This window comes from Schistocerca americana, chromosome 7 (genome assembly GCF_021461395.2).
Source record: "Schistocerca americana isolate TAMUIC-IGC-003095 chromosome 7, iqSchAmer2.1, whole genome shotgun sequence".
Taxonomy (NCBI): domain Eukaryota; kingdom Metazoa; phylum Arthropoda; class Insecta; order Orthoptera; family Acrididae; genus Schistocerca; species Schistocerca americana.
The window spans coordinates 16,155,856-16,167,143 of NC_060125.1; the positions used below are offsets into that span (position 1 = coordinate 16,155,856).

Genomic DNA, 11,288 nt, shown 5'->3' on the forward strand with positions numbered 1-11,288 from the left:
ATTACTCACGTGTAAATGCCGCTCTAAGTCAAGAAAACGTCACACCACGAAGGAATTGTCCAGAGGGATGGAAACTGGCAGATGTGATGTACGTGCACAGACAAACAAATCATTAAAATTTCAGAAAAGTTGGATGATTTATTCGAGAGAAAGAGCTTCAGAAATTGAGCAATTCGACTACGCGTCGGTCTACCTCTGGCCTGTACGCAAGCAGTTATTCGGCTCGGCTTCGATCGACAGAGTTGTCGGATGTCGTCCTGACGGATATTGGGTGCCCAATTCTGTCATCGAAATCCTGACATCATTAAAGCCCTGCCTGTAATGCTCCAAATGCTCTCAGTTGGGGAGAGATCCGGCAACCTCGCTGGCCGAGGTAGAGTTTGGCGAGCGTGAAGACGAGCAATAGCAACTCTCGCAGTGTGCGGGCGGGCATTATCTTGCTGAAATGTAAGAGCAGGAAGGGCAATCAAAAGGGGCGTAGAATATCGTTGACGTATCACTGTGCTGTAAGGGTGCTGTGGATGGCAACCAAATAGTGTCGACTTACTGCTATGCCACAAGTTTTCCGAGGATAACAACCGAAAGTGACCTGCTACGAAAACAAGTGGCACTCCAGACTATCAGTTCCGGTTGTTTTGCTGTCGGTTGGTACCCCACTACATTCTGGGGTGTCCCCAGGCAGGTCTTTGCTGGTCACTGTGGCTCAATTTCAAGCAGAGCTCATCACTGAAGACAATTTTATTCCAGACTGAAGACGCGTCTGGAGGTACCCCGGATAGCAGAGGGATATCAACGTGTCTGTCACCCGCCATACGGTGCGACAACCGGAAGTGACGGTTTGAGGTGCCATTTGTTTTCAGCACTCCTTCGGTTGTCGTCCTCGGAACACTTGCGGCACGACAGTAAGTCGGTGCTACTCAACGCCCCGTTTTGTCGCCGTTCGTGGCGAGCTGTCCTTGGCTTACGTTTCGGCAAGATAATGCCTGCCTCCACAGGGCGAGAGTTTCTACTGCTTTTCTTGGTGCTTCGCAAACCCTACCTCGGTCAACAAGTTTGCCGGATGTCTTCCCAATTGAGAGCATTTGGAGCGTTATGGGTAGGGTCCTCCAACAGTCTCAGAATTATGACGATCTGATGGATCAATAGGACAGAATTTGGCCCGATATTCCTCAGGAGGACACTCGACAACTCTGTCATCAGTGCCAAGCTTGCACAGGTGCCAGAGATGGACCAATGCGCTATTGATTTGCTCAATTTGTGGAGCTCTCTCTCCTGAATGAATCATCCAGTTTTTTCTGAAATTGTAATGTGGTGTGCGTACTGTAAGACATTCGGTACACACACCATCAGATTATTTGACTTGTCGATCTAACGAAGTAGGCGAGTGTCAGCAATATGTCTCGTGGTCTTATTGTGGCGTGTTTATCTTCTGCCGTTAGGTCGGACGGTAGATATGCCACTTGCACGCTTAGAGTAGCAGGTTGACGGTGACCGACTTCAAACAGAACTTGATTAATTTTCTCACACATTTATTGAAATGATAACAAGCATAAACATTACGTAACTTGATTCTGGATGCTATTTACAATTGACAATCTGAAGTTCCTTTGGTCTTGGTACGTTAATCTTATTCTCACATATCTCTGATACTTCACAAAGTGTCTATACATTTATCTTCGTGGCTATGTACAGGAATATGATAATCTTATTAGGCGCACACTGAAACTTGACTATAGACTGGTACAGACTAATGCAGACTGACTAATTGGAGGTCTGTACACTCGTTATAATACCTCGCTCGTTCAGGTATCACTGCGCGAGTGTGATCCGAGAGGAGAAAAGGTTCTACGTTAGCAGCAATCTCATTGGCTGCGTTACATACTAATACGCAGATCGACGGAAGCAGAATTTGGTCCGTCTCTAAGGCAGCGCCATCTCGTAGTGCGGAGACGGACGAGCGCTGCGCCTGCGCTGCTGTGCTTAGCGGGGTGCGCTCTAGTGGGACAGTTGTGGTACGCGCCGACTACACGGAACTATGTATACAACATGTAACCATTTGTTTGTCTGTACATGTACTGATTTCTGTCCCATTTGGATAATTCATTGCCTTTCTTTTTTGTCGTACTGTGTATTACACAGCAAATTTCATGTTGTCAGCAACATCTTAAAGTGTTACATTATTTTTCTGTTTGTTCTTCTAGACTGGATCTTTCCGGATGCAGTGGGCTGGGCGGATCTGCCGTGGCGCACGTGGCGCAGCTGCCGGCCCTCCGCACGCTGCTCCTCCAGTACATTGACGACCTGACAGATCTGCAGCCAAGCCTACGGCACGTCCTGGACTTGAAGCAACTGCGCTGCCTCGATATCCTGTACAGCGGCCACATCAGAGCTGTGCCATTTGAAGAATTTTCTGTGAGGCTCGTGAACCTCAGGTAGGTTGCTCCTGCTGCTTCTGTTCACCGTCCGAGCCCGGTTCTGATGACTTTGCGTTTCTACCGCGCGACCTCGATGACTTCCACGAGACTGGGAACGGAGTGCTAGTATTAGAGAGAGTGTAAGGCAGGGATATAAACTTTCAATCCCAACTTTCCAGTTTATATATCAAAGAAGCAGTGAAAGAAACAAAAGAAAGATGGAAGAGTGGATTAAAATTCAGGGAGAATGGATATTAATAATATCATTCACTGATGATACTCCTATTGGCTTGTGAAAGGGAGGAAGAATTTCAGAACCTGTTGAATGGAAAGAACAGTCTAATGAGAACACACTACAGATTGAGAAAGAAACCAGGAAAGATTAAATTAATGAGCTTTAGCTATATCAGATTAGTTATGGATTTAACATCAAAACTGGTGTCCATGAAGAAGTGATGCAGTTCTGATACATTGGAAATAAAGTAACACACGATGCATGAAGCAATGATGACATACCAAATGGCTGTAATTAAAGTGCAGATACTCGCAGATGTCCAGTAATTATCATATGGAAGCGAAACTCGATTTGTATTCTAATGCGTTAACGCAGAACAGTTTTACGCTGGAGAAAAATTAGTTTCAATTTTGGCGACCAGGTGCGAATCTGGTGCTGCGAATGCAAATAGTTCCCACTTATTTGTTTTCTCTTTAAGTTCAGTGGTAATCCGTGTTCCCACTTCTAACTTATGCTACCATCTCTGTTAGAGTGTGCTAACTATGTATAGATTGTCAACAGTTAGGCTAAAGCTGTTGTTTTTCTACCTTGTGAGTCAATCATTGCAGAAGCGCAGTTCCCGTGTGAAAACGAGCCACTGTTTCGACCGCTACAGCGTTTTTTGGATAGTGTGCTTTCCTTTTGCGTGTGAAGTGACTTGTGTTGTATTCATCTATTTTTGTATTTATGAGGGAGATAGTATTCGTGGATATTTGCTGCATTTGACTGAAAATTACATAAATATTACAAGGTAAGTTAGTGGAAGCAGAACTGAAGTATTCTGCCCATTGGCTGTGGCAGAGTATAATAAAATAATGGGAGGAGTCGATAGATTTGATCAGCTGCGTCAACGGTATGCTGTAGGCCGTCGTTCGTGGAAGTGGTGGCACAAACTGTTTTCCTTTCTTGTGCATTTGGCAGTTGTCAGTTCCTACGTTATGTGGAAGCTACAGAAGACAAAAGCAGACCAGCTAACATTTAGACTGCACTTGGCAAGGCAGCTTATCTCTGGCTTCTCAAGTCGTAAGAGAAGAGGAAGGTCAAACACCAATAAGAGGTGTGTCTGGAGTACCAGATGAAGTTCGTCTGGAGAAAGTTGGAACTCATTTCCCTACAAAAGGTACAACAAACAGAAGATGCCGCCAATGTAGCACCAAGAACAAAGAAAAGCGAACAAAAGTAATGAGTAGCAACTGTCGTGTACCTTTGTATGTAGCACCATGCTTCTCTAAGTTCCATAGTACATCACCTTAGTGAACTCAAAGGACAGTATGAACTAATACAAATATAAATGTAATGTTTAACATGTTTTTGTACTAAAAAATAAAGGAAATACATTTGTTTTAAATTAGCAAGTGAAGTTACTCCACAGTTCCAATAGTTCCCACTAATTTTTTTACACTCATAGGCTAAACTCTCATTTCAAGATTTAAACTATGATTTTATGAACGGTTTCTTAGCCCAATAAAGTGTTCATAAAAAATCTACAACTTCCAGAAATAATTTGGTCACTAAAGGGTTAATTCATTCTGTACGAGCACTGGAGATGTCGAATGAGATGCTACTTCTGTAAAACGATGTGATCAACACTTGCTCACAGTAGTTCCGGTGGAATTTAAGCTATGTGTTCCTGCGTACTGGCCTTCAGATCAGGTAGAGACCTAATGTGCCTCTGGTAAAGGTATTCTTTTAGGTATTCCCAGAGTCGAGAGTCATATGGATTCAGATCAGGTCATCTTGCAGGCAATGCATCTGAAAACCTCTCGATATAATATGTTTTAAGGAAGGTTGCACTAAGCAGATCTTTCGCTGGGTGAGTGACATGCAATGTTGGCCCATCTTACATGAAAAGAATGGTTTCCACACAGTTGTGCTCTTCCAAAGCAGGAATCACGTGCTGTACAAGGAGGTCTCCATAACGTAAAGGCATCACAGAGGGCCCCCCCCCCCCCACCACCCCCGACAGGCGCTATGGATGTATCCTCTTCACAGAACGGACGAAGAATAAAGATGCTTGTGACTCCACACCAAGCAGTCATATACAGCAACTGCAGTGGTTCTTGGTGCACAACATGCAGTTTAACAGTACCCTTAAATTTGGCAGTTCTGTGTATTTACTGTACCCTGTAGTGTAGAATGTGCCTCTTCACTCCATAGAAAATTGCCTGGTCGCATGTCATCGACTTCTATCTGTCCGAAAACTGAAGAGCTAATTCAGTACGTTGCTGCAGATATGATGATTTGGTTGCTGCACCGTCCGGATCTTGTAGGGGCACCAGTCTAAATGCACGCGTTTTAGCTCACGCAGGCTGGCGTGAGGAGGGAAGGACTATGCTGACGTGAGGTCTGGAACATGACAGGGAATGAGAATTCAGAAAGCGGACGTAATTACTTTCATACTTAACTTTAATCCATTGATTAAAGTTGACGGTACATGATTCACAATATTATTTGTTCAGAATACAGTCTTGAAGTAATTAGTTACAGTAACTGAATATGGCGCCTTGCTAGGTCGTAGCAAATGACGTAGCTGAAGGCTATGCTAAACTGTTGTCTCTGCAGATGAGAGTGTCTGTAGTAAGTGAACCATCGCTAGCAGAGTCGGCTGTACAACTGCGGCGAGTGCTAGGGAGTCTCTCTAGACTAGACCTGCCGTGTGGCGGCGCTCGGTCTGCAATCACTGACAGTGGCGACACGCGGGTCCAACGTATACTAACGGACCGTGGCCGATTTAAAGGCTACCACCTAGCAAGTGTGGTGTCTGGCGGTGACACCACACAAAAACTGTCCACACCATTGACCACAGGATGGACAATTCTCGTGGAAGGGCACAAACACTAGCATTAGCCGGGACACGTGCTGCATACTGAGTTGCAGCAACAATAACTGTGTCAATAACTTCCACTGCGGTAGGATGCATTCCTCTTCCAGGTGCCACACCTAGCCCACCCACGTTTTTAAATTTCATCGTCATTTTCTTTAAAGCATTTAATGACATCTGGCCCCTCTGTCAGTGCAGCACTGGAATTGCTGCCGTTCACATGAAACTGTTTCACTAACAGCACACAGTCTTTCTCCTCAATTATCACTACTGTTCACTCACGTTACAGCTTGTCAAACGATAGTGTGGATGTCGTACAAACGGTGTACTGTGCCAGATTTGCTCGTAGTGGCCGTAGTTGGAAGTAATTGTTTTTCCAGCATAAATTGGTCCTGCGTTAACACATTAGCATACCTACCAAGATTCACTGCCATATGATAATTCAGCCCACACTGGACCTGTGTAAGTGGCTGAACTTTAATTATAACCAAACAATACGTATAAAGCAAATTAGCACAGGCATAGAGGGCATTTCTGGCCAGGAGAAGTCTGCTGGTATCAAACATCAACCTTAATTAGAAGAAGAAATTTCTGATAATGTACGTTTGGAGTACAGCATTGTATGAAAGCGAGGCACAGACTATGAGAAAACTGGAAGAGAAGAGAAGAAAATTGATAGAAGAGTGTTGAAAGTTAGGTGGGCTGTTATAAGAAATGAGAGATGGGTTATGTGCAGAATCAGTGTGGAGAACACTGACAAGAAGAGGGATAGGATGATAGGAGAGAAACAGGATGATAGGATATGTGTTAGGACATTGAGCAATGACTTCCGTGGTACTAGGAGGAGTTGTGAGGAGTAAAAAGTGTAGAAGGAGAGTGTAATACATCCAACAAATAATTGAGGACACAAGATGCAACTGAAATCAAGAGATTGGCTCACGGGAGGACTTTGTGGTGGGTTGTATTGAACCAATCAGAAGACTGACTGGAAAAAAGGGAAAATTTTGAAAATATCTTGTAGGATGGTCCTCAGGTATTTAAGGCACAGAGGAAAAAAACACTTTCTTTAAAATCATCAGTCGCAAAATAGTGCATTATTCCAAATTTCATTGGATTTGATGTATTCGACAAATAATTAGAATGAAAAACACAATAGAAATCATTTAGTACTTACCTCAGCTGCATGTTGAGACCAGTTTTCACTGTTTTTGTAGGTTCTTCATTTCTCCAAGTCCTTTATTGAGATATCAGTCAAAACACCATATGCTACCCACATATTTCCACAGTTAAAACCTGTTTAATATGAAGATAGGTATTAACTAGAATTTGTATCTCCTAAGTTTAAAAATTCTGATAAATTTCCTTTGCACTTCATTTATGACACAGTTCATCAATGTTTATGGTTTGTAGTATTACAAGAAATAGGGTGTAATAAAATACAGAAATACAAATTTTGCAGTTACTTTTTCTCTTTCTTTTTCCAGAGAACTACATGTGACGTATGAGGAAGAGGATGAGGTTTTCTACAAAAATGTTTTTGCTGAGATGCAGAGTCAAATGCCTCGGCTCAGGATAATTAATACTTTCCGATGGACAGATAATGACTTCCTAACAGATTACGAAATGGATGATGATGATGACACTGACATAGGGTACTGAGAAATAATTTTGGTTTTCAGACTGCAGAATGTAACATTGGAGCCCCTGGATGAGTGAACTGTTTGAAAAGCAAGTAAAAGACAAAATATGGATTTATGAAATTATTGTATAAGAGCCAAGAAAGTGTTGGCCGAAATAAAAATGCAATTTTTCGTGTTTAAAAAAATTTTATTTCACAAAAGAATTCATTATGTCAGACACTGAAACTGATTTTATTTCCCTCCATATTGAAACTCATTGACACAATTATCATTACACAAATGGGAATTTTTGGCACCATAGTGAATGTCATATTCATACCTTTTATTGCCATATCCTTGTGTTGATGAAATTGTCCTTTAAATCTGAATGGGCAGGCAATCCTACCTCCATGTGTCCTGAATGTCTTTCAGATGCCTGTTTCACACTTTTCAGTTATTTCATATGTGCACTATTTTGATGTCACCTGCAGATAGTAATACACTAACGAAAGGACACAACGATTTTTATTTGGGACGAAATGGAAATAAATTAATAAAGTGTCAAACAATGGAAAATCCAGGACGAACTCGGCATTTCCGCTATATGTTGAGTAGCAACTTTCCTTCTCATAATGTTGTTAATAAAGTGTCAGTCATACATACATTACATGCTTTCCATGTTGCACTGATCCAGAGCTCAACTGTCAGATCTGACCAGTTTTCATATTCTAGAGGTTCTGAAACACATTGCTGCACAGTCAGTGTCACCAGAAGTCACACTTCACTGCCATTCCATTGTTCAGTATTTCTAATCTATATTTCACGATTTACATATAATTAGAAGTTATAAAACATAAACATTAACAACATCACAATTGGAGGGCTCATTAGGAAAACAATTTTTGTCATTTTATTTCATTTGTCGTGGTTTCAGCACACATTGTGGATTGGCACAAGTGTGGGTTTGGTGATCCACTCCATGAATGATCTGTCACCCTGCTGATGTGTGTGCCAACTTACACATTATAAATATCTTGTGGTCACCATTCTCGATTTTGCTTGCTGACAGACCTGCAAAGCTGTGAGTCTAAAGCATAAGCGACCCTCCACAGCAGGTGGAAACACGCACTCACCGTCGCGCCTTGTCGTCATTCTTATTTGTCTCGTAATACACAATTTGTGGGAGACGTGTCAGGATTTAAAATAAGAAACATTTTTAAAGAGAAATGCAATAGTTTACATTATTTTATGTGTACTACTGAGATACTGCTACACAAATGCATACTGCAGTTTCCAGTATACAAAAATAAAATGCATAATTACCATCTTAAAACTCTGAAACTGTCCCCATTGAATTCGTCAATAGACTAATAACACTTTTCCACTAGAATAGTAAAAACTAATCTTTTAAATGAACCAAACTCCATGTTAAATATATTACTGCCTTTTATTTTATTGTAAATTTTAAGTCCCTTCTACCCTGGTGTTTGGGTAAAAAGTTTTCAGTAGTGTTTCAAGAGTTTAAAATTCTCTCTGTGGTGAGTATTTTAGTTGTGGACGAAACAGAGTTTACTGTATGCTGACTTTTATATAAGAATAACATCACCTCATATATGTAAAGGGAGGGTATAGATAGTGTATTGAAATCTTTTAACAATAGTTGACAGGACACCTGTTGTTTGGTAACACTTATGTTCCTAAGTATTTTCTTCTGTAATACTAGGAGTCTCATTTGTTGAATTTCCCCATAAGATTATGCCATAATGAATAACTGACTCAAAGTAGAAGTTATAGACTACCTTTCTAGTCTGTGTTTCTCGCACCTGCCAAAATACAAATTGAAAATACTAAGCTGTTAAGTAGTCAATGTGTGCCTTCCAGTTTAGATATTTTTGGAGATTTAAGGTGTAAAAACGTCATACGTTTTGCTTCTATGACATCCTAATCATCGTATGTTACCTTTTAACGATTTAGCTTCAAATAGCATCATTTCGGTTTCTCCATTCCCGTCAACCTACAGTCCCCACACCCTCCGTCCGACAGTTTTCGCACCCTCTGTCCCGTCACCTCCTTCCCGTTCTCGCCCGCTCACCCTCTTTGTGTGCCACACTCTGCCAATGCGTCCCCCCGTCTTCCCCCTTCCCCACTCCTGTCCTTTTCCCCTCACCTCCCAACCCCACAACCTGCTGACACTGCGCCTTTCGGCAGTCTGGTCCTACACAGTCCGCCAGTCAGCGTTCCTCTCTCTCTCCCCCCCCCCCCCCACCCATTTGCTGCTGTCCCCCCCCCCCCCCTCCTCTAGAGATTGCTGTTTCCATCCCACATTACAGCCACATCCCTGTCCCACCTGTCAGAGATGGTGGTCGTGTGTGTGTGTGTGTGTGTGTGTGTGTGTGTGGTGTGGTTGCTCGTGTGAGTGAATGTGTGTGTGTTTCACTTTCTGAAGGCTTTGACTGGAAGCTAAATGTGTAAGCATCTTTTCATTGTGCCTGTCAGCAAGCCAATGTGTCATCTTTACAGTTAGTAGATCTATCTTTTCCTTATACTGTTGAAATTCAAACCTGGAGTTTCCATTGTTTGATTTTTGCCTAACGGGTTTTCTACAATCGCACAACTCTGCAATGTTTTCCTTTGTTACTATTCTCTATAGTATTATTCTTCTCTCTGTACATTTCCTCTCTTCTTTCCAGTGTTTATTCACCGCCTTTCAAACTGCACACACTTCCAAGCAACTCTGTACGAACGATTTCTTCCACTAAAAATGTGGCTTCGTGACTGCACGGGGTGTCGGTGCAGCATCTGATGCTCCAAGTTCTTCCCACTGCAAATAATAATTATTCCTATTGATCCCATTTTATCCCTCATCCTCACTTATTTTTACATTTTATTCTCCACACCTACCTGTGCCACACGAACTTTGATCCTCAGTCTAACCGATCCCCCGTCCCCCACTTTTCCCTTACGCACGCATATCCCGTTCCTCGTCGGTTCCTTTTTTCGCGTGTTTCTGTACATTTTTAACGTATCTGTGCATGTTTTTGCGTGTCGTATTTTTTTACTCCTCTTTTCTGTTATTGAGCTCCCCTCACGACAATCTAACTCCTTCATTTGCCCATTTCCGTGTCCTTCCCGTTTTACCTACAGTGTCCCTACCACAATGTACCCGCTCCATCTTTCTGCACCAGTTGAGAAGAGTATCCCTTTCCCTGGCTAAAACCCAGTCCCACATCCTGTTTCTTAAACGCTGCCTAAACCACAGTACACCCCCCACCCGTACAATGGTCTAACTGCAAAAATTCCTTTCTCTGGATCCCACCCCTGCTTTCATAATGAGCATCTTCTCAGGTTGTGCTGGTCCCTGGTCCTCACTAAACTGGTACTGCAAATACACATCTGTACGGCACAGGCATGCCAGAACTACCTCAGCAACCCTCCAAGACAAGCTGTATACGTCGTGTCTCTGAAACTGAATCCCACACTGTCCAGCACCTGGAACGGCATTATGAGCACCGCTTTCATAAGTCATCCAACCTGCTGACATGCTACTGCCACCTCAGTGAACCAGTATCCAGTCCCTATCCTCCCCACAGCGCTCCAAACCCTGCCTAGCTGATCTTTTCAACTTGCCACATCCCAAAAACTTCCTGGTAACACTGCACCAAATCCAGAGCCAGAACATTCCCCTAACACTGTTGTTAACCTTTCCTCCAAAACCCTCAGCCCCACAGAAGTTTCGGTCGTAGGTAGAGGCCTCACCTTCCGCCCGACACCTGAGCTTGACCTTGATGATGTGTCAAAGACCTACTCTCCTTCTCCTGATTCATGAAATGGAAACACGTCTTTTGCCACCAGTCTCTCCAACCAGACCCAACGTAATCCCAACACTGATCCCTGTCTCTCCTAGTTCATAGCACTGTCCAACCATGATCCTCACCCCCCCTCCACCCTCCACCTAACCAGCCGCTGGTCACGATCCAGGAATTCCTTACCTCCAGCTTGACCTGTCCCTTCCTCAGAACACCAGCCTTTCAGCAGAAGCAATGTAATACACTACGGGCCATTAAAATTGCTACAGCAAGAAGAAATGCAGATGATAAACGGGTACTGATTGGACAAATATATTATACTACAACTGACATGTGATTACATTTTCACGCAAG

General features: G+C 42.8%; 1 protein-coding gene across 1 annotated transcript in view; it reads left to right on the forward strand.

Annotated features, from left to right (window-relative positions):
* The window catches only part of LOC124622226, a 71,153-nt gene extending 63,985 nt beyond the window's left edge, over positions 1-7,168 (forward strand). The window contains exons 4-5 of the mRNA XM_047147879.1: positions 2,202-2,432; positions 6,994-7,168. Coding sequence (XP_047003835.1) covers positions 2,202-2,432; positions 6,994-7,168 — 406 coding nt within the window. The remainder of the gene's footprint in view (positions 1-2,201; positions 2,433-6,993) is intronic.
* The last annotated feature ends 4,120 nt before the right edge of the window (positions 7,169-11,288 follow it).